Source organism: Zootoca vivipara, chromosome 10 (assembly GCF_963506605.1).
Source record: "Zootoca vivipara chromosome 10, rZooViv1.1, whole genome shotgun sequence".
In the NCBI taxonomy this organism is placed as follows: domain Eukaryota; kingdom Metazoa; phylum Chordata; class Lepidosauria; order Squamata; family Lacertidae; genus Zootoca; species Zootoca vivipara.
The window spans coordinates 64068238-64091823 of record NC_083285.1 but is presented as its reverse complement, the minus strand read 5'-3'; the positions used below and the strand labels follow the sequence as shown (position 1 = coordinate 64091823).

At 46.3% G+C, this 23586-nt stretch overlaps 1 protein-coding gene across 3 annotated transcripts in view; it reads left to right on the top strand.

The window, feature by feature from the left end:
* Nucleotides 1–23389, top strand: part of ITIH2 (inter-alpha-trypsin inhibitor heavy chain 2) — a 41964-nt gene extending 18575 nt beyond the window's left edge. For 2 of the 3 annotated variants that reach the window (XM_060279210.1, XM_060279209.1), the window contains 12 exons: nt 612–793; nt 1981–2166; nt 2783–2922; nt 3586–3758; nt 4240–4362; nt 11705–11827; nt 12844–12930; nt 15237–15350; nt 15511–15709; nt 16965–17137; nt 21383–21494; nt 22887–23389. In XM_060279210.1, coding sequence (XP_060135193.1) covers nt 612–793; nt 1981–2166; nt 2783–2922; nt 3586–3758; nt 4240–4362; nt 11705–11827; nt 12844–12930; nt 15237–15350; nt 15511–15709; nt 16965–17137; nt 21383–21494; nt 22887–23034 — 1760 coding nt within the window. In that variant the 3' untranslated portion in view covers nt 23035–23389. The remainder of the gene's footprint in view (nt 1–611; nt 794–1980; nt 2167–2782; nt 2923–3585; nt 3759–4239; nt 4363–11704; nt 11828–12843; nt 12931–15236; nt 15351–15510; nt 15710–16964; nt 17138–21382; nt 21495–22886) is intronic. The other variant, XM_060279212.1, reaches the window with a different exon arrangement.
* Nucleotides 23390–23586: the final 197 nt, after the last annotated feature.

Below are 23586 nucleotides of genomic sequence, written 5' to 3'. Positions count from 1 at the left end.
TAAACTTAATCCATTCCGGAAGTCCGTTCTGAAACCAAAGTGTTCGAAAACCCAAGGCGCGCTTTCCCATAGAAAGTAATGCAAAATGGATTAATCCGTTCCAGATTTATATATATATATTTAAAAAAAACCTAAAACAGCAATTTAACTTTACTATCTAACGAGACCTTTGATCCATAAAATGAAAGCAATAAACAATGTACTGCAGTCACACACAAAATCAATCAGTAGCTGAACTGGGTTCCACACAGTCACAAAAACAAAATGAAAAGAGCCGCAAAAACAAAAATGCAAAATAAATAGCAAAAACAGACAGACCTCAGCGTAACACTCAAAACAGAAGTGTGGCACTCAAATCAGAAGCATAACACTCAAAATGGAGCACATTCAGCTTCCAAAAAAAAAGTTCACAAACCGGAACAGTTACTTCTGGGTTTGCAGTGTTTGGGTTCCAAGTTGTTTGAATGCCAAGGCGTTTGAGAACCAAGGTCTGTACCAAGAAATAGCATCTTGATTTATTCTTTTCCTTCCTTTTTGGACTCACATGCAACACTTTAATGGAACAGTCCTGGATGAATGTGACCATTTCCTTCCTTTCCATTCCCCATCAGGAGAACTTAAGTTGCCTACAATTCAGAAGAACGTGAAGAAGAACATTCGGGACGATATCTCTTTGTTCTGCCTTGGTATCGGATTCGACGTGGATTACGATTTTCTGAAAAGGCTGGCTCATGAAAACAATGGAGTTGCCCAGAGGGTTTTTGGGAACCAGGAGACCTCATCTCAAATGAAGGTGAATTTTCACCCTCTCTCCCCATTATACAAAATTTCATGGAACACAAAGGAGGGTGAGAATGAAAGTTAAACATGACACATCCATCCTCTTTACAAAAATTGTCATCATCTTATCATCTGGTTATCTGTTAAATTCTCTGAGTTTAATAGAACCAAAGACTTGCAAGGGTCATTGGAGGACATCTAAACTAACTTCTTGCAGGTGCAAGAAGTTCAGGATCCCCGAGTAGATGGCTATCCAGCCTCTGTTTAACATACATCCTGTTAAAGTGACCCCGTAAACTCCCAAAGCAATCTGTTCCACTGTTGAACAGCTTATACAATTAAAGGTAAAGGGACCCTTGACCATTAGGTCCAGTCGTGGACGACTCTAGGGTTGCGGCGCTCATCTCACATTATTGGCCGAGGGAGCCAGCGTACAGCTTCCAGGTCATGTGGCCAGCATGACAAAGCCACTTCTGGCGAACCAAAGCAGCACATGGAAACACCATTTACCTTCCCGCTTGGAGCGGTACCTATTTATCTACTTGTGTGCTTTTGAACTGCTAGGTTGGCAGGAGCTGGGACTGAGCAACGGGAGTTCACCCCGTCGCGGGATTTGAACCGCCGAGCTTCTGATCAGCAAGCCCTAGGCTCTGTGGTTTAACCCACAGCGCCATTTTAGCTTGAGGGGCCAGATAACTTTGACAAGTTGGTGAGGCAAACCCACCTGTCCATCACATGACATTCAGGTGTCTCACAGTTGGCAGGTGGATTGTCCCACCTATCTGTTGAAATCTCTTGCCTATGGTTTTCAAACACCCAGCAGCCAGCCAGTTGGCCATTGATCACTTAGGAATCACGGCGCAAAGGGCATTAGCAGCCCTAGGCTTATTGCTATGGGAAAGTGCTTCTTTCTCACGTAAGGGACAGGAGAGAACAAGAAGCAAGCAGTTGCCCTTACCTGGTTTAGCTGCACACTAAAAATAGGACACCTGGAGGAACCCCTAAAAAAATAACTTTTAAAGAATGAATGTAGAGGGTCTTTACTAAAGATCTTCGAATCCCATCTTCTCCTCCCTGTCCCCAGTTTCCCCACTGTTGTTATGTCCTGTTCCTCTTAGGATACCAGACTCCAGCTTTATCTTGCAAGTTTCCCTTAAAAACCAAGCTGTCCTCACTTCTCTTCCTCCTTGGAATTTGCAGAAATTCTACAACCAAGTCTCCACGCCACTTCTCAAAAAGCTAGAGTTCAACTACCCTCACGGAATGGTGTCCGATGTCACCCACAACACTTTCCAGAACTATTTTGGAGGCTCAGAGATTGTGGTAGCAGGAAAAGTAGACACTGAAAATGTGCAACACTTGCAAAGTATGATTACAGCCACTGCTGTGAGTACAGCGTTCGCCCATTTATCTCTTTCCCCAGTGGTTTATGCCGTTGTGGGGATCTTTCTCAGTAGGGGTGGGGGTGAAATTCGAATTAGTTTGTATTTACCAAGTGAACTTACCTAATTCATAGTTCCTGAAACTATATGCAAACCGAATTGCAGTCATCTTTCAAAATTCACATCTGCAACGCAGTTCTCCAGCTGTTGCAACGTGTACAGAGACTAGGTAAAAAAATATTAAAAATTATTTAGGTAGAACATATGTGAGATACGTATCTTAGTGAAAATAATGTGCAACAGATGCATTTTATTCGGGGGAAATTGCTTGCAAAATTAAGTATATTGGCCAAAATTGCATACAAAAATGTGCATTTATTAGGAGCAATTCTCCTTAAAATGCTTTTGAATTTTATTGCGGGCTTTTGAAATCAGGAATTCCCAAACCAATGTGGAAATGTGAAGAACTGGAAAATGAAGAAACTGAAATGGACCGATTTTCCCATCCCTATTTTTGAAGGGTGGGTAAGAAACACCTTAAATGCATCAACATAGCACCTGAGGGGGAAGTTTCTGATATAGGTCTTTGCATCTCTCTCGTTTCCCTTCCCCATTTTTAGTCCAATGCACAGCTGGTCTTGGAGACTCTGGCCGACGTTGAGGGACTGGATGAGTTCCTGAGCAAAGATAGTCATGCAGACCCAAAATTCACTGAAAAGCTGTGGGCCTACATTACCATCAACCAACTGTTGGCTGAGAGGTGAGAGCACTCCGTAGATTTCTTAGAGCCTTCCTGGAAGAATTCTAGCTCTGAAATAATGCTACTGGGACCCAGTGCTAGTGATTCTGTGTACAGTTAGTGCGCATTCTATGGAGTGGGATTGTGATTGACTCTGTTTAAAGGCAAACTTGCTTAAGTCACCCTTTAAGAAGCGGTGTGCAAACCGAAATGGTTTGAGAAATTCTTTTTTTAAAAAAAAAAGTTCACAAATGGATATGGAAATGGAAATGTGGAAAACCGAACAAGATCTGAAAAATACGAAAGGGAGAAAAACAAAATTTGACAGATTCACTCATCCCTTGGTAGTGGAGATGGTTCACAGAATCATAGAAGGGAAGGAACCCGCAAGGTCATCTAGTCCAACCCCCTGCAATGCAGGAATCTCAGCTAAAGCACCCATGACAGATGGCCACCCAACCTCTGCTTTAAAATCTCCAAGGAAGGAGAGTCCACAAGCTTGTGAGGGAGACTGTTCCACGGTCAACAGCTCTGTGAGAAAGTTCTTTGCGATGTTGAGTCGGAATGTCCTTCCTTGTAACTTGAAGCCATTGGTTTGAGTCTACCCTCCAGAGCAGGAGAAAACAAGCTTGGTCCATCATCCATGGGGCAGCCTTTAAGATAATTTGTTTTTATACCACCTAGAAACCTGGCCACTACGGCTGCCCTGAAAAGGAACATCACAAAGAAGATCTTGCAGATGTCTTTGGACCATCACATTGTGACCCCATACACTGCGATGTTGATTGAGAGCCCAAATGGAGACGAGCTGATGTTGGCTGACTCGCCCCAAGACCGCAAAAGAGGATGCTGCCCAGGTTGGTTCCACACTATTCCCGGTTGTCAGGGTAGTACACAAAACTACATAGGTCTGTAGGTAAAAGACGTGGGTGGCGCTGTGGTCTAAACCACTGAGCCTCTTGGGCTTGCCGATCGGAAGGTTGGCGGTTCGAATCCCTGTGACGGGATGAGATCCCATTGCTCCGTCCCAGCTCCTGTCCACCTAGCAGTTCAAAAGCATGCCAGTGCAAGTAGATAAATATGCACCTCTGTGATGGGAAGGTAAACGGCATTTCCATGCGCTCAGGTTTGCGTCACGGTGTTCCGTTGCACCAGAAGCGGTTAAGTCATGCTGGCCACATGACATAGAAAGCTGTCTGTGGACCAATGGCGGCTCCCTCGGCCTAAAAGCAAGATGGGCACCGCAACCCCATAGTCGCCTTTGACTGGACTTAACCATCCAGGGGTCCTTTACCTTTATATAGGTCTGTTGTAATTTCATTCCTTTTTTTCTTACAGGTGCTTTAGCTGTTGGCCACCCCAAACCTGACAATTCTATCCCAGCTTGGGCCAAGCCCACATCCAGGGCAAAAGATCCTTCATCTCTCCTCATGGGTCCAACTGCATCAGCCATACATGCTGGTAAGAGAAGATGCGTTCCTGTGTTGTGATCACTCCCCACCCACCCACCCCAACAGTAGTGATATGGGTGAGGAGAATGCAAAACCTAAAGACAGGGGAGGGGAAGCCATTGAAATTTATTAAGCCCCTTGTTATTTAGCCTGGAGAAGAGAAGGCCGAGAGGTGATCTGATAGCCATCTTTAAAAATTTACAAGAGCTTGTTTTGCACTGCTGTAAGGGGTAATATGTGAACCAATGGATTCAAATTGCAAGAAAGGAGATTCCAACCAAACCTTAGGAAGAACTTTCTGATGGTAAGAGCTGTTCACCCTCGGGAGGTGGCGGACTCTCCTTCCTTGGAGGTTTTTAAGCAGAGGTGGGGGGGGGCACCTGCCAGGAATGCTTGAGTTGAGATTCCTGCATTGCAGGGGGTTGGACTAGATCAGGCATCCCCAAACTGCGGCCCTCCAGATGTTTTGGCCTACAACTCCCATGATCCCTAGCTAAGAGGACCAGTGGTCAGGGATGATGGGAATTGTAGTCCAAAACATCTGTAGGGCCGAAGTTTGGGGATGGATACCTGGACTAGATGCTCCTTGGGGTCCCTATGATTCTGTGACTTTCTTTGCTGCAGAGTTTTGTCTGTGGGTTAAGGGGAAGGGGTTGCACTGTGACTCCGTGGCCGACCCAACGCACAGCTGAGGCAGTAGATGGGCAAGGATGGTGGGCAGGGGGGGAGACTGCTGAGACAGTCTTGCAGCAGATTAAAGGGCGGCATCCACGAAAGGGTTCTTGCTCAGTACCAGCAGGAAGCAGCAGGAAGAGGGAGATGGAGTGAAAGTGAAGGTAAACAGAGGAAGCTTGGAGAAAGTGAGAGTGAAGAAGGAGCCAGGAGGAGAGATGAAGGAGGAGGTGGAAGGGAACCGGACAGGCTGCGAAAGAAATTAGGCTGCCACAAGGAGCCTACTGGAAGGGAGGAAGGGGGAGAGAAGGAGAAAAGGGAGGTCTGTGATGGCTAGAAGCAGACGTTGTGTAAAGAGGAGAAGTCAGAAACTGAACTGGCCAAGAAGGCTGGATGAAAACAAATGAAAAGAGTGGTTCCAGCAGTGAAAAGGAGTAACAAAACTCTTGAAATAAGACCCACCCCCACCTGCTGGTTCTCTGAAGGGGGAGAGACCACCTGTGGTTCTCAGGGCTCCTGCAACCTTTGCCAGGTAGCAGCTGACATGGGCCTTACAATGCCTGGGTATTTTATTTTTATTTATTTATTGCATTTCTATCCCAGAGCTTTCTGGGGAGAAGGAGTGGTTGTTAATCCACTCTGGGAACTGTAGCTCTATAAGGGGAAAAGGGGGTCTCCTCACAAGTCTCAGCAAACCCTCCGCAAACTACAGTTCCCAGGGTGCTCTGCAGAGACGACTCTTTGAAGCGTTATATTACCTCTTTAAATGTATAGTCCAATCCCACACAAAGTAAGAAACGGTGTCAAAATAAGTATTATTCAGGACAGCGTGCTTATCTTCTGATATTGGAAGAGAAAGAAAGAGAGAATTTGAGCAAGCAACATCTACACTGCCCTGTGCTCAGGAATGAACCCAGGCAGAATCTGGCATTCATCGGCTGTTCTTCACCAGATATTCAACCTGGTTTAAATCCTTTTCTGAATCTTGGGGGGGGGGGTGTTTGCAGGGGAAATGGAAGCGAGAAGCTGAAGTGGCCTTGAAGTGTAGAGTTTGGGGTCAGTCACCTTACTGACTGCGAGGAAGAACTCAAGCCGGGTGGCGTAGGAGTCCCATTTCCCTGGAGCCGTTGTGTCAAATTCCTCGATGTGGCCCTGGGTGGCCATGACTTCCCCTCTGTGATCTGCCTAGGGCTGGGGTCGGCAACCTGAGGCTCCGGAGCCACATGCGGCTCCTTTACAGCTTTGCCGTGGCTCTCTGCCCCTGCCTGGCTCACGCAGCCTCTTTAACCCTATCGGGGCTTCCTACTCGCCGGCTCCGAAATGGTGGACATGCCGAGGCTGGAAGAGTTGGGTGACGGAGGCACGGATAGCCCAGCCCTGATAGGGTTAAAGAGACACGCTTGCTGGGAAAGAGAGAGGCGGGCGCGGCTGCGAGAGGAGCCGCTGAAATGGTGTTGTTGCTGCTGCTGCTGCTGCTGCCGCCTCCTCGGGAGACGGAGGTGGGGCGAGCGGGAGAGGTGTGTAAGGGGTGGGGGCTCGTCTCTTTCCTAGGGGGGAAAGAGGGGTAGGAGGGTGGTCGAGTGCTCTTGGTTCGCTTTATTTATGAGTTCTGTGTAGCAGAGGGGAGCTGGCACTGGAATTTTGTGAATCGGTTAAAATCTCAATTTTATATTAATTGTTAAAGTAAAGCCTCCTTGCTGGCTGCTTTTCGTTGATCAGTCCATTGTAACATCAGCGGGTTTGGAATGCACACCTATTGTCTTATCTGATCTCTCCCAATTGGGAGTGTCAATTGAAAGTGTAAACACATAGCACCTTTGAAGTCAGGAGCTGAAAAAGGGGTTTCCTCAGTCTTAGAGTCCCATCTGTTACTCATTCATAAAATGTATAAGGTCCTTTTTCCTGCCCCCTTTTGATGACAGGACGGAGGAAATAACAATTAAATGTTGGGGTGTTTTGACCTTTTGTTTGAATGATAAAAAAGTGGTTTCCTTTAACAAGATCTACCATTTGAAGTGTATTCCACAGGATGCAAGGCTGTTTTCCAATCCAAACCTGATAGTGACTTTTCTCTTTTATTTTCTCTTTCCACCCCTTTCCCCATGCTTCTCTCTCTTTCCCCACACTCCTCCCCCCCAAAAAATTCCTTTTAGGATTTTCAGTTTTCGCTTCACTCCCCCCCTCACGGTGTTTCTCTCTCAAACTGGTCCTCCTTTTCTTCTATCCCCCCCCATCCTCATTGCATCCTTCTTCTCTCTGCCCCCCTTTGCCACACACACACACACACACACACACACACAGAGAGAGAGAGAGAGAGAGAGAGAGAGAGAGAGAGAGAGAGAGAGAGACTGTTTGTTCCCCTGCCCCCTTTCCTTGCATGTCAGAACTGGAGCTTGAATAAGTTCTTCTTTCTGCTCTGCTACAATATAAACCTACCCTTCACATTCTTGAGCACTGTTCTTTCATTCACCCCCCTTTTTTGCTTGCTTCTGTTCTATAGCTGCAATATCAGCTCTCTCCCCCTTCAATACATACTTCAATACAGTAAATCTCTTGCTGATTGGTGCTGATTCAAAGTCTCTTGGAGGGCACCAGGTTGACAAAGGCTGCTTTACACAGCCAGCGTTCTACACTTCCCCACCTCTACTTGCTCCCCTGTGGTTTGTGTGTGTGCCCCGCCCTCTTCGCCCGCTCTGCCTTTCCCCCCTCCTTCCCTTTGGAAAAGGGAATACTCTTCCATGCCTTTTTTCCTGCTCTGTAACTGGATTAGTTTTGAGCATGGAACAGCTGTATTAAAAATCCAGAGAATGCAATAAAGCATCACTTAATATTTGGTTAAAGGATTATTTCATACAATCAAAGAATTGTAGAATGGGAAGGGTCCCGAGGGTCATCTAGCCCAACCCCCTGCAATGCAGGAATCCTGCCCACAGCTGTGAGCCATCCCTGGGTAGGCTCGAACCACCAGCCTTGTGGTTAACAGCCAGACGCACTGACCCATCAAACTGTAAAGAGCAACTGGTTCTTATTATTAAACAATTCCTGCACCCGACATACAGAGGAAATGAATCATAAGCTATCTCTGTGCTGTGAAAAAACAACAACACCTCTACAGTATTGATTGTTAATTTCTGCCAGGCCAGACTGTTGCTCAAAGGAGCAGGAGTGGTGAAAGAAGTTTGCAACCTTAATTTCATATGAAAACAGCTGTCTGGCAAACTGCTTTCTGAAGCACTTTCCCCCTCTTTTGAAAAGGCATGGGGCTTGGGCCAAGCAGGGAGGGGAGGGACTTCAGGCAGGGAGATGGGTGAGGGGCTGGGTGAGGTGCAAAGAGAGGTGGGTTTCGGTTAGGACCGTTAGGTGTAAAGGGGGCAGGGTTTGGTGAGCTGTGGGGGAAATAGGGTTGGCAAAGGGGATGGCGAGTGGAGCAAGCAGGGGTGGCAGCCTGTATAGGATGAGAGGCTTACATCTAGGCATGCTAGGAAGCCGCTACCCCTTTGGACAGTTTTAGAAATGGAGTCAGGGAACTAGGCTGGGAGTGGAGAACAGTGTGTTCTTTAGAGGCTGCTGGATCAGGCCAATGGCCCATCTAGTCCAGCATCCTGTTCTCACAGTGGCCAGCCAGACGCCTGTGGGAAACCCACAAGCAAGACCTGAGCACAAGAACTGTTAAGTGAAAGTCCTTTTTTTCTTCAGATTGACAGCTGACTGCACGATCCTGTATATATAGCATTAAGTTAAGAAACAATATATGCAGTGTTATATTTGTTTTAAATGTCGCAATGGTTTTGCGGCTCCCAGTTTTTTTTTTCCTTCAGAAGCGGGTCCAAGTGGCTCTTTTTGTCTTAAAGGTTGCAGACCCCTGGCCTAGGGGCTGCAGTCAGTGATTTCAGCTCAGCTGAGGCGACAGCTCCCCAGCAGTGATTTCAGCATTTGGAAGCTAGCAAGGGCTGCATACCTAGCCTAGCACCCCACCTTCATCGCCAGTGAAGTGTAGGTGGGTTCTCACGAGGCAAGACACAGCAATAACAGCAAGACCCTTTATTGAACTAGGGACTGGGAAACAGGGGCAAAGCAACTGCTTATATACATTCCGGAAAGCCTGGGCGACCCCCACTCCCAACGTGATTGGCTGTCTCAACTTCCAAGCTGCGAATCACGACTCAGAGTTCAAGGGCCAATGGCAGAGGCCCAAATCCTGAAATGTTCTGTGACTGGACATCATGTACCGAATCAGAACACAGGAGCTCAGTATCCTTAGTCCAGACTCAAGCTCAGGCAAACACAGACCACTGAAGACATAACAGGTCTGGTCCCAGTGGCTCTGCTGCTGGCTGAGCTTTGCAAGGTGTTGTCTCAGCAGGGAGGTGGGGCCATCTGAGAAATGTAGGAACCAAGGGAGCTGGCAAAAGAAGTCTGATCATTGGCCCATTCGGTTCAGTGATGTCTACACTGACCGGCAGCAACTCTCCCCAGAGTTTCTGCAGGTACAGAACAGTTTCTCTTGGAAGGTGATGGACCCTCCCTCCTTGGAGCTTTTTGGATGGCCATCTGACATGGATGCTTTAGCTGAGATTTCTGCATTGCAGGGGGTTGGACCAGATGGCCTTTGGGGTCCCTTCCAACCCTGCAATTCTGTGATCCTAGGCACTGACTTCTGTTCAGAGTTTTAAACAGTGCAGAATCGGCACCATTACTGATGCCACAAAGTCATACGTAGGAAATCGATTCTTTTAATGTGGCAGCGCCTGCACTTTGGAACTCCCCGCCTATTGATATCCAGCAGGTGTGTTCACTGTACTCTTTTTGGCGCGTTTTTGTTTTAGACAAGCCTACCCAGGCATCTAGAATGCTGGTGTGTTCTTTAGTTTATTTCTGCTTTTCATTTTTTGAATGTTTTGTCTGTTTTGAATGTTTTGTCATAAACTTACTGCTTTATCCTTTCTGAGAACTGCTTTGAGGTTCTTGCTGTTGTTTACAATCAAGCAGTACATAATTTTTTATGAAATTAAAGATGAATAAGCAACAGAACCCAGCTTTGCCCACAATGGGGCACCCAGTTTTGTCCGAGTACTGCTGTTTAAAAACAAATGAGAAAAGCCTGACTAATTATATGCAAAATGGTACAGGTACAAAAGTATATTATATGTATTGAAGATTCAAGTCCCATGTAGCCCTGCAGTCCTGCAACATAATTTCACAAGTATTAACACATATGTGTTTTATACGTGTATATGCCTTGTTGTTATGCATCTTTCAAAGTGCCGGTTTCTTTCGGGATAACTGGAGTATATAATATTATATGTATCATAAAAGGTATGGCGATGCATGAAATATGCCAGAATTGTTCCTATTTCTAGTAGAGGTGATTTAAGAAACACACGCATTAAAAACCTTGTTTCTTATCAGGTTCTTGGGTTGCGATGGGAATTGGAAGGGGGGAGAATAATTGACAACTTAAGTGCATTGTCCTATATTGTTTTAGAATGCCTTTATAAGATGGCTTTATTTATTTATCTTGTAAAATGTGTAGATTCATAGGTGTATCTAGGGGGGCAGGGGGGCAGCTACCCCCCAAAATCAAGTAAATACTGTATTTACTCGAATGTAATACACACCTTTTTTGGCCAAATTACATCGCAAAAATTAGCACGCACATTAGATTTGATGGCGCATTAAATTTGATTGCAAGCTTGAAAAACACCGCTGACATAGCAAAAGCTTTCTTGGTTTCAAGGTTTTGAAAACTGAGGTGCGCATTAGATTCGATGGCGCATTAGATTTGCGTAAATGCGGCTTAGCTTACTGATCAATCACTTTGCAGATAGCTGCGTTCTGTTCCCCACCCCAACATAAATCCTGGCTGCTATGCTCATGTGTACACTGGTCAACTGCAAAAAAGAAAGAAAGAAAGAAAGAAAGAAAGAAAGAAAGAAAGAAAGAAAGAAAGAAAGAAAGGTTTATGAAGCACAATTCTTCCTTTTCTCCCTGTCCTGACCAGGGTCGTCTTTACCCAGGGGTGCAAGGGGTGCGGGGCACCTGGGCGTCAAATTTGGGGGGGGGGCACCAGGCGTCCGCTGCTGAATCGGCCTAAGCTCTTAACTATCTCCCTCCGGGATGTCCAACTGGTCAACCGCGATCGCCGAGTCATTTCTGTTCTCTTTTGCGGAAGAGCTGCAGAATCAATGTATCTGGCGTCCACTCTCAAATCAAAATTTGGGGGCATTGGGTGGATCTTTGCACCCCAGCGGTGCATATGCTAAAGACGGCCCTGGTCCTGACACACCCTTATGGTGGAGAGAAGGATTCTCTTGCCAGGTGTCTCTATGGCCATGCGTCAAGGCAGTGATGGCCGGTACCCTTTGAGGCTAGTTGGGCAGAAGGCAGGGAGACCAACAGCAGCTGGAGCCAGAGGCAATGTCTTAATTCTAGTGCCCCCCCTTCTGCCCTGCTGAGTTCCACAGGAGCCGCACTGAGACTTAAAGGGGAGGAAGCCAATAAGCAGTGCAAACCCTCCATAGTGGTTGCAAGGAAGGAGGCAGAGCAGGTGAACCGAGGGAGGGTTCCAAATGGACCAGCCTCCGCTGCTTCAAAGTTTGCACCATTAAAGCGAAACCCAAATGCTCTATGGACAATGCGCTAATTGCACATGACAGTTATCTTCTGGTTTATCTGAACAGGATCCTTAGTTATTGGCCCAGCACCGACTGACAATTCCATCCCATCTTGGGCGAAACCTACGCTGAAACCTCAGGGTCCGTTAGCTGCTGTCATGGGTCCAACTATTTCTGCCCTACATGCAGGTAACAGATGTTGGACTCTCTCCCTCACCCCCTTTTTATTGCCATCTGGGTTTCCTCACTTTCAGGTGGCCGTGTGTCCTCCTTTACAAAAGGCAGTCCTCTGTCTGAAGGGTTGTTGGCCCAAATCTAGTTTAAAGATACAGGACCAGAGAGAGCATCAGGGGTGTTAAAACTTACTCCTCTACCATTAGCATCTGCACAGCAGTCTGAGCATGTGCTAATTTAGAAATCGTTACTGTGATTTAGATGCATCTTGTCATAATGGAGGAAACTGTGACGAGGGGCCTTGTCTAAGCTGCTCAGACTGCAGATACGTCCCGGTTTTCCAACACATTTTGCTGCCCAGTTCCCATGTGTTCAGGAAAACCCATTGATTGACCATTGACACTTAAATGATGCATTTTGTTCCAGTGATATAAACATGGGCCATTTTAATGAGCATGGGGCCATTTAAAAAAAAAGACACTTCAAGAATTAATTGCATTTGTTTAGGTGTTGTTGTGTTTGTTTGTTTGTTTGTTTGTTTGTGTGTGTGTGTTTTTAAAAAAAGAACAACAGCAGCCATAACTAAGAAATATGCAAGAATTATGCCTGCATTGACATAAGAACATCCCCCTTTATATTGTGCAATAAGGAAATTTTTATATTGGCAACATAAAACCAGGGTTTGTCGTTGTTTCATAGAGACCACTGATATCCTTGAGATAGGACGTTTTATTTTGCATATTTCTTACCCTGATATAACCCCCATAATAAAGCATTAGCTTTTAGGATAAATCAAGACAACAATGCCCAGCCATGAATGAAGATGGCAATTAGTGCGTTACTAACGATGCGGTTGGTTCTAAGTCATCGTTCTATGGCCAACACCTCCAGCATTGCCAAGGACACCTTTGCTGCGATGAGTAACTGAAATGCAGCTGCGGTTTCCATTCTGACAATATTTCCTTCTTCCAAAAAGAGATTGCTGCTGATCAGAAGGGTAATTATATTTCCCCGATCTTCTCCCACAACAGGACCTTTACTTTTAGGCCAGTCCAAGCCTGGTCATTCCAACACTTCCTTGGGCACAAAGAACCTACCTCAAAGCGGGATACATGCAGGTAGAAGATTATTGTGCTGGATTTCCATCTTACTGTCTCTGAACTCAGCTGGGAGGAGGGCAGAGGCAAAACTAGAAATAGTTGCCTCTCTGGCTCCACCTACTGTCAGTCCTCCTGCTTTCTGCACTTGGCTCTGGCTCCACCTACTGTTGATCTTCCTGTATTCAGCCACCACTGTACAGGGGTGAATGTGAACATGGGAGCGACATAGTTTTTAGGGGGTTACATTTGAGTAGGGGTAAGAGTGTCCTTGGTTTCAGCCTGGGGTGTATATGTTCTCTTTTTATTCTATATCCTCAGCTAAACCAGGGGGCGTCCCGCTGACATGAATAGAAATGATGCAAGGAAATCGGATCTTTCCATGTGTTGCAATAAATCTGTGCTTTATTTAGTAAATCTATGGGGTAAGAGTGTGGAGTTTCAGCTAGTCCAGCAAAGATGGATGTGCTTTGTCTGCCAAATTGTCTAATCCAGGCATCCCCAAACTGCGGCCCTCCAGATGTTTTGGCCTACAACTCCCATGATCCCTAGCTAACAGGACCAGTGGTCGGGGAAGATGGGAATTGTAGTCCAAAACATCTGGAGGGCCGAAGTCTGGGGATGCCTGGTCTAATCCAGCACTGATGGGTACACAGAGAAGAAATATCTAACCCTCTTCCTTTGACAATGAAGCTCTCCCCCACAGCTGCTACTCTCGGGCAGGAAACTTCCATGGGGGTGGGTTTCAGAAGCATGGAAAGGGTTAACTCCTTGCATGCCACAATCCCAATTCTTTTTGCATCTGTGGTTGCATATTCTAGCAATTCGAAAGAAGGAAGTCCATTGCCACTTCCGATAGTTTTGTTTTCAGAGGCACCACAGTGGTGCATAGACAAGTCAATTGACTCGAAACTGGGTGTTATTTGTAAAGCGTTGGAGCAAAAAGCTCCAAGATCAAGTTGATGGTTTTGCAAAGTTTCTTTTCTCTTAGAGCTTCCTTTGGTGTGGGGGTGGGGATTGTTTTCAATTAATGCAGTTTTTGAAAATAGCAAAAACCCATTTGCAGGTGCGATGTGTGTCTCACAGGGCCTGATTTAAGAGTGGCGTTGCGGGGTGATAATTCACAATTGCTCTGTGTATTCTCTTTTGCAGTTCAGCCTTGAGATCCCCCTGCCTGATTCTCGCCTCTGTCTTTGCCCTTTCGCCATTGCTTTGGGCAGTGATTCCCAAAGTGGGGGGGGCGTACTGCCCCCCCCCCCCCCCGAGGGTCAACAGAGTTACAGGGGGGGAGCGGGAGGTGCCAAGAGGCAGGACGGATGGCAGGGAGCGCTGCACATAACAGACTTGACAAAGGTGGCACCGCTGATTCAAGTTCATCAGTTTTGTTGACTTAATTAAATTAAATGGCTTTATTGCAGCTGACGTTCGGGGTTGGTGGTCGTACGACAGCACCCAGAGTGAAACAAGGACTGAGAGATTGCCGGGGGGGGGGGGCGGACATGGGGCTCGTTTAATCTCACTGTAAACAAGTGGTACAGTGACAATAAAGTACATTTATTATTTATTTTATTTATTATTGACTGGATTTTGAATGAATGGCCAATTGATTGTTACTGTTTGGGGCTTTGTTGTGTTATTACTGCGGCTTGTGCAAGCCGCTATTCTAGATAAGGCTTTTTACAGGGTAGGGGGCGCTGGGGATGAGTTCATGGAACCAAGGGTTAGGTGGCCCCCAAAAAAGGTTTGGGAACTATTGGTTTAGGAAGTGGGTGAGGTTTAGGATTTAATAGTAATAACCATAATTCCAAAATGCAGTATTAGATAATAAGTGGGGAAACCATTAGTTGAGGAAGCGGGAAGTCTTAGGCCAGGCATCCCCAAACTTCGGCCCTCCAGATGTTTTGGACTACAATTCCCATCTTCCCCAACCACTGGTCCTGTTAGCTAGGGATCATGGGAGTTGTAGGCCAAAACATCTGGAGGGCCGAAGTTTGGGGATGCCTGTCTTAGGCTGTTGTAGCCAAATGCTTTCTACATTATATATAAGTTGAATGTCATGTTTGAAAAGGAAATGGGTGAGGAACTTATTTGCAGGCGATTGACAGCTTTAGGAAGGACCTCAGTGGAAATTGTGGCTGGGGAAACCAAGCCAGATGGGAGGGGTACAAATAAATTATTATTATTATTATTATTATTATTATTATTATTATTATTATTATCATCATCTACATTCTATTGCATAAGCAATGGAAGATTTTTTTTTACTTTGCAAATGCTTTTGGTATTCACCCATGCATCAGTCATACACCATTTGTTTCCGTCTGCAGTGGACAACGACCCCCACTTCATAATCAACCTCCCAAGGCAGCAGAAGAACATCTGCTTCAATATAGACTCCGAACCCGGAGCGATCCTGAACTTAATTTCAGATGCCGAGTCCGGTAAGGGAGAAAAAGCACCATTCTGTGGCTATTTTGCGCATTTGGAAACAGTCATAGAAACGGGGGGTTGAAACGGTAAGAGACCCAAGAAAGGCCAGCCTGGATTGCAGTCCGTCTGCAGAAACGCCAACACTGCTTCCCTTCTCTTTCTCTTTTATAGGGATTGCTGTCAATGGGCAGCTGGTTGGGGCCAAGAAGCCCTTGAACAACAAGCTGCACACCTATTTTGGCAAGATCGGGTTCAATTTTGAAAAGAAAGGCTTGAAGATTGAAGTCGGCACCGAGGGCATCAGCCTGAAGGACGGCTCCTCCAGCACATCCCTTTCCTGGTCCAATTTAGGAAGCCTCATTCGAAGGAGGTAATAGTACAGTATAATATAATATAATATAAAAGGATGTCATATAGAGGAGGGTGAAAGGTTGTTTTCTGCTGCTCCAGAGAAGCGGACACGGAGCAATGGATTCAAACTTCAAGAAAGAAGATTCCACCTAAACATTAGGAAGAACTTCCTGACAGTAAGAGCTGTTCGGCAGTGGAATTTGCTACCAAGGAGTGTGGTGGAGTCTCCTTCTTTGGAGGTCTTTAAGCAGAGGCTTGACAGACATATGTCAAGAATGCTTTGATGGTGTTTCCTGCTTGGCAGGGGGTTGGACTGGATGGCCCTCGTGGTCTCTTCCAACTCTATGATTCTATTATTCTAGTAGAAATCGGATGAGCATTAGGGCTTCCCTAGACTTGTTGATCTCCCTATGTGGGGGAAGAGTTATTTTAGGCTCCTATTGGAGTATTTGTGTTTCAACCCACACCCACCTGCCCTACACCTGGTGGTGTCATAAATGGCCTCAGGTGTGGGGCAGGGAAAGAGACTTCCATGGCACTATGCGAGCCCCCCAAATCAGCAAGTATTAATGCCACAATACAGCTGGGGAAGATGTCACAAGGAGCATGCCAGTCTGTAAAAACACAGCTCAAAGATGCAGTTAACTCTTTATCAGCGAAGCACCATCTCCACAGTCTTGGTTGAGTGTCAGGCCTAGTGAGCAGAGCAGCTCATTCCTGGTGCTCTTACTGCATGAAAATCAGCTGCCAAGGCCGAAAGTCCCATCCTCCTCATAGCTGTTTAAGTTCACTACTCTAGCCACTTCCCCAAGGGTAGTCAACATGCAATCCTCCAGATGTTGTTGGACTACAATTCCCATCAGCCTCAGCCATCGCAGCCAGGAACGATGGGAGTTGTAGTCCGCCAAAAGATATGGAGAGCACTGCATGGGCTATCCCTGCTCTACACCAGGCACCCCCCCAAACTCGGCCCTCCAGATGTTTTGGGACTACAATTCCCAGCATCCCTGACCACTGGTCCTGTTAGCTAGGGATGACGGGAGTTGTAGTCCCGAAACATCTGGAGGGCCGAGTTTGGGGGTGCCTGCTCTACACCATATGGCCGAGACTGCTTCTTGGATAATGACACCATGTTGCAGCCAAGACGGCGTTTGACAGGTTTGTGGGACACGACAGCTACATTTTGTTTGGTCCACAATGAGACGACCAAAGCCCAACCAAATGTGTATCTGAGTAGAGAAACTCAGGACAAACTACTCATTTGTTTCTCCTAGAGTGCTGGTCTCTGTGAAGAGCGACAACAAAGTCAATATCACCGTGGATGGGGACCTGTCCTTTGTGGTTGTGCTTCACCGTGTATGGAAGAAGCATCCAGTCAATGTTGACTTCCTGGGAATCTACGTCCCTCCTGCAAGCAACTTCTCCTCCAGTGTGCACGGCCTGATCGGTAAAGTCTCCTTGGAGGCAGGGAGTGGGGCTCGGTGCTGCTTCTTGCTGTGTATACATGGGTCCTTGTGAAAGCGATGAGCTTTAGGGAAAATAGGAAATGCTCTTTTGGGTGTGGTGGGCGGAAGTTAAAGATGGTGGTTGCCCTTCCGAAGAACAGAATTCTCACCTGAACCATTCTGAATGTTGTTACTGTGGTCATAGGAAACCACAGGAGGGGGGAAGAGTGCTCTTGTGCTCAGGTCCTGTAGCAATAGAATTGTGGAGTTGGAAGGGACCTTGAGGCTCATCTAGTCCAACCCCCTGCAATGCAAGAACTGTCCCAGCCATACGAGAAAAGGATGCTGGAACAGATGGGCTGTTGGCCTGATCCACAGCATGCTTTTTTAGAAGCTGCCTTCTACTGAGCTAGTCCTTTGCATCTTAGGATTGTCTACACTGGCTGACAATCTTTGCACCTTAGGATTGTCTACACTGGCTGACAGCTCTCCCGGAATTGAACCCGAGACCTTCTGTGTGAATTATGGAACCTAGGAAGCTGCCATACATATACCAAGTCAGATCACTGATCTATCTAGCTCAGTATTGACTGATTGCAGTTCTCCAGGGTCATTATTATTATTATTATTATTATTATTATTATTATTAATTTCATTTCTATGCCGCTTTATATTTTTTAGAAAAACCTCAAAGCGGTTTACAGCATATTAAAACATCAATAAGACAACCCAGAATCAAACATTTCTGAAGAAAGTCAAATATATACAGTCAAAACAACACAATTAACAGAAAACTAAAATATTATCTTAAAGATTTCAAAAGAAAACATTTTAAAGGAGGTAAACTACAGAATACATATTTAATATAAAGAAAGTTAACCAAAAAAATCCTTAAAATTAAAAAAAACAACCCAACACATTTGCTAAGTGAAGTCGAATATAAAATGCACATTTAAAACAGCATAATTAACAAGAGAATAAAATATTAGAAGCATGACACGGCTGTTTGGCAGGCACAAAAAATGGGGCAAAAGGATCCAAAAGTTAGGGTTTGGTGTCAGGCAAAGGGCCTTGCAGGGAGTGGCCTCCACGACTCAGAGCACGTCTCCTCGTCCCTACCTAGAGAAGCCAGGGATTGAACTGGCGACATTCTGTGATCCTCAGCCACTGAGCCACGGCCCTTCCCACCTGTCATAAGTGTATATGGTACAGTACACAGGCAGGACCAAATTCAGGTTTGATGAGTCCCTAAGCTACTGAAGGTAATGGGGCCCTTTATATGTCCAGTTGTCCTTTGTCAACAACAAATGGTCACTGTTTTTTGTGTTGAATATACGCTATGTGGTAAATATGGACCTCATGGGTATCTAAAGCCATTTGCACATGTTGCCATGCAGCCAGTCCATGCAGAATGTAGGCAGTAGAAATGAGCAAACCAGTGATATTTTAGGGAGCAGGCTAGCAGGCGGGGCTCATGATTTACATCATAGGAGCCTACACAACACAAAACACTGTTGCTGTTTGTAGGTTTTATTTGTTTTTTATCTTATATTTTGGAAATGTACATGCAGGATTTTTTCCCTTTAGTTTTTTTGGGGGGCCCCAAGAGAGTGGGGCCCTAAGCTATAGTTTGGTTGACCACAAACTTGACATGAGTCAGCAGTGTGATGCAGCAGCTAAAAAAGCCAATGCAATTCTGGGCTGCATCAATAGGAGTATAGCATCAATAGGAGTATAGCATCAATAGGAGTATAGCATCTAGATCAAGGGAAGTAATAGTACCACTGTATTCTGCTCTGGTCAGACCTCACCTGGAGTATTGTGTCCAGTTCTGGGCACCACAGTTCAAGAAGGATACTGATAAGCTGGAACGTGTCCAGAAGAGGGCAACCAAAATGGTCAAAGGCCTGGAAACGATGCCTTATGAGGAACGGCTTAGGGAGCTGGGTATGTTTAGCCTGGAGAAGAGAAGGTTAAGGGGTGATATGATAACCATGTTCAAATATATAAAAGGATGTCATATAAAGGAGGGAGAAAGGTTGTTTTCTGCTGCTCCAGAGAAGCGGACACGGAGCAACGGATTCAAACTACAAGAAAGAAGATTCCACCTAAACATTAGGAAGAACTTCCTGACAGTAAGAGCTGTTCGGCAGTGGAATTTGCTGCCAAGGAGTGTGGTGGAGTCTCCTTCTTTGGAGGTCTTTAAGCAGAAGCTTGACAGCCATCTGTCAGGAATGCTTTGATGGTGTTTCCTGCTTGGCAGGGGGTTGGACTGGATGGCCCTTGTGGTCTCTTCCAACTCTATGATTCTATGATTCTATGATTCTATGATTCTATAGCTTGTTTATCTTAGATGTAAATCCGGCACTGCCTCAGCCACTGAGCCATGGCCCTTCCTACCTGTCGTAAGTGTATATGGCACACGGGTTAAATTGGCAACATTTCTGTGTCCAGGGCAGCTGTCTTATCAGCTCCATCTGGTACGCAGGCTGAGACCCTACCTGCCTGCGGACTGTCTCGCCAGAGTGGTGCATGCTCTGGCTATCTCCCACTTGGATTCCTGCAATGCGCTCTATGTGGGGCTACCTTTGAAGGTGACCCGGAAACTACAACTAATCCAGAATGCGGCAGCTAGACTGGTGACTGGAAGCGGCCGTCGAGACCACATAACACCGGTCTTGAAAGATCTACATTGGCTCCCAGTACGTTTCCGAGCACAATTCAAAGTGTTGGTACTGACCTTTAAAGCCCTAAACGGCCTCGGCCCAGTATAGCTGAAGGAGCGTCTCCACCCCCATCGTTCTACCTGGACACTGAGGTCCAGCGCCGAGGGCCTTCTGGCGGTTCCCTCACTGCGAGAAGCAAAGCTACAGGGAACCAGGCAGAGGGCCTTCTCGGTAGTGGCACCCACCCTGTGGAACACCCTCCAATCAGAGGTCAAAGAGATAAACAACTACCTGACATTTAGAAAATACCTAAAGGCAGCCGTTTAGGGAAGTTTTTAATCTGTGATATTTGATGTATTTTAATGTTTGTTGGAAGCCGCCCGGAGTGGCAGGGGAAGCCCAGCCAGATGGGAGGGGTATAAATAATATGTTGTTGTTGCTGTTGTTGTTGTTGTTGTTTAGTCGTTTAGTCGTGTCCGACTCTTCGTGACCCCATGGACCATAGCATGCCAGGCACTCCTGTCTTCCACTGCCTCCCGCAGTTTGGTCAGACTCATGTTCGTAGCTTCGAGAACACTGTCCAACCATCTTGTCCTCTGTCATCCCCTCCTCTTTGTGCCCTCAATATTTCCCAACATCAGGGTCTTTTCCAGGGAGTCTTCTCTTCTCATGAGGTGGCTAAAGTATTGGAGCCTCAGCTTCAGGATCTGTCCTTCCAGTGAGCACTCAGGGCTGATTTTCTTAAGAATGGATAGGTTTGATCTTCTTGCAGTCCATGGGACTCTCAATAGTCTCCTCCAGCACCATAATTCAAAAGCATCAATTTTTCGGCGATCAGCCTTCTTTATGGTCCAGCTCTCACTTCCATACATCACTACTGGGAAAATCATATCTTTAACTTTACGGACCTTTGTCGGCAAGGTGATGTCTCTGCTTTTTAAGATGCTGTCTAGGTTTGTCAATGAGTTATTCAAGCCCCTTCATGGATCAATGCCTTGTCGTGGTGAAGGGGCTTGAATAACTCAGAGAAGCTATGAGCTATGCCATGCAGGGCCACCCAAGATGGACAGGTCATAGTGGAGAGTTTTGACTAAACATGATCCACCTGGAGAAGGAACTGGCAAGCCACTCCAGTATCCCTGCCAAGAAAACTCCATGGACAAAGACAACAGGCATATTATTATTATTATTATTACTACATTTACAACAGGTCCCCGATCCCACACCATTTTCAAAATAAAACGAGTTGGGGAAACAATGTGTATGCTAGATCTGCAACCGTTATGACTCCCGCCTCCAAATATTTGGGGCAGGCATCCCCAAACTTCGGCCCTCCAGATGTTTTGGACTACATTTCCCATCATCCCTGACCACTGGTCCTGTTAGCTAGGGATCATGGGAGTTGTAGGCCAAAACATCTGGAGGGCCGCAGTTTGGGGATGCCTGATTTGGGGTTTATTATTGTGCAAGGGGTAATCCCCTCTTTAACGAGTGTTTCCACATATACAAATGCACTTGTGGGGGGGCACACCCAGCCCCCCCAGGACCGCCTAATGTCATGTGATGATTCTCCTCTACCAGGGCAGTTCATGCTGGAGCCGGATGTCCACATCTATAATGAGCGGCCTGGACAAGATCCGGGGAAAGCTGATGCTACCATGGAAGTGAAAGGCCACAAACTCACTGTCACCAGGTAAACGAGGCAGCTGAAACCAAAGCCTCTCAACCCTGGAGATGCTCAGAAGAGAATGTAAAGATGTAGTTTTGCTTACAGTGACTCTCTTTGTTCATGGTTTATTGTGGAACAGGGTAGGGCAAAATTTCACACTGTAGCGAGGAGGAAAGCTGCGAGTGTGTACAATATAAAATCCAACCAAACAGCAGGTTTCTTTCAGGGTCCTCCAAGCTTTGGCAAACACGTAGTTTATGAGTTCTTTTTTCAGCTGAACTCGACATATTTTTATACTGAATCGAAAGTTCCAAATCCTGCAAGGTTTCCCATTTCGGGGAAACGGAGGTTCTGCCAGCCACCAGCACCCTTGTCAAGAGTTCATGAGAGCTGACACTTTTCAACCGATTGTCCCATAGATTTAGTAAACAAAGCTGTGGTGAAGTTGGAATGGGACGTTTTGAGTATTTTGGTCATTCCTTGACAAACCAGCCTCCAGACTTGGGCAGCCCCACCACAGGTGGAGAAAGATTCCTTTTTCGACACATTAAAATGGTTCAGTATACCTGAAGGAGTGTCTCCACCCCCATCATTCTGCCCAGACACTGAGGTCCAGCGCCGAGGGCCTTCTGGCGGTTCCCTCGCTACGAGAAGCCAAGCTACAGGGAACCAGGCAGAGGGCCTTCTCGGTGGTGGCACCCGCCCTGTGGAACACCCTCCCACCAGATGTCAAAGAGATAAACAACTACGACTAGGAGACATCTGAAGGCAGTCCTGTTTAGGGAAGCTTTTAATGTTTAATAGATTATTGTATTTTAATGTCTGTTGGAAGCCGCCCAGAGTGGCTGGGGAAACCAAGCCAGATGGGCGGAGTATAAATAATATTTATTATTATTATTATTATTATTATTATTATTATTATTATTATTAAGGTAAAGGGACCCCTGACCATTAGGTCCAGTCGTGACCGACTCTGGGGTTGCGCGCTCATCTCGCATTATTGGCCAAGGGAGCCGGCGTACAGCTTCCAGGTCATGTGGCCAGTATGACAAAGCCACTTCTGGTGAACCAGAGCAGCACATGGAAACGCCGTTTACCTTCCCACTATAGCGGTTCCTATTTATCTACTTGCATTTCGAACTGCTAGGTTGGCAGGAGCTGGGACCAAGCAACGGGAGCTCACCCCGTCACAGGGATTCGAACCGCTGACCTTCTGATCAGCAAGCCCTAGGCTCAGTGGTTTAACCACAGCGCCACCTGGGTCCCATATTATTATTATTACTATTAAACTATTTCCCCCTAACAAACAGCGTCCTGGCAACTGCAGATTAGTGAGGGCGGTGAGAAGACTTTCTTCCATTCTGCTTTGTTGCATACCACAGTGGTTTTATTTATTTGGTTTTCCTTTTCCTGCAGAGGTGTGCAGAAAGACTACCGCCTGGACCGTGTGTTTGGGAGTAGCGTTCGTTGTTGGTTCGTGCACAACAGCGGGAAGGGCTTTCTCGACGGTCACTACAGAGATTACCTCGTCCCCACTTTATACAGCTATCTGAAGCATCCTTGAAAGGGTGGGCGGGCCTAAAGCAGAGGCAGGAGATGGCCACCATCTGATTGGCCAAGGCTCTTCTCCACCCGCCCCGCTGGTGATATGCTTGTGAACCTGACTTTCCAAGATAAAAGCCCTGGCAGGCTAGATGCAGCCTGCAGATCCCGCACTGCCTAACCCAGCACAATGAAACCTTCTCCCCCTGAAGACAGCAAACATCTCTCTGCTCATATCTGGGTGTCTTGGAAAAGCAGAAAAGCAACTGGCATACATTGTGGAGTTTGAAAATAAGAGATGGCCATCATATATATGAAGATTTGTCGTCCTGGTAGGAAAAATATATTTTTCAAAGAGAATAAAAATCTTTCTTTTTGGGATGATGATGTCTGTTTAGTTTCTTTGGCGAAGCCTCCAGGACTTCAATGAGGTCTCGAGCAACCTCTTGGGAGCCTGGGGCCGAATGCCACCACTGCAGCTGGGACAGAAGTATTAGCTACAAATCTAAACTAAAACATCCATTAAATCACTACAGGTATGTTTCCCTGCTGAGAGTACCACACACACACAGAG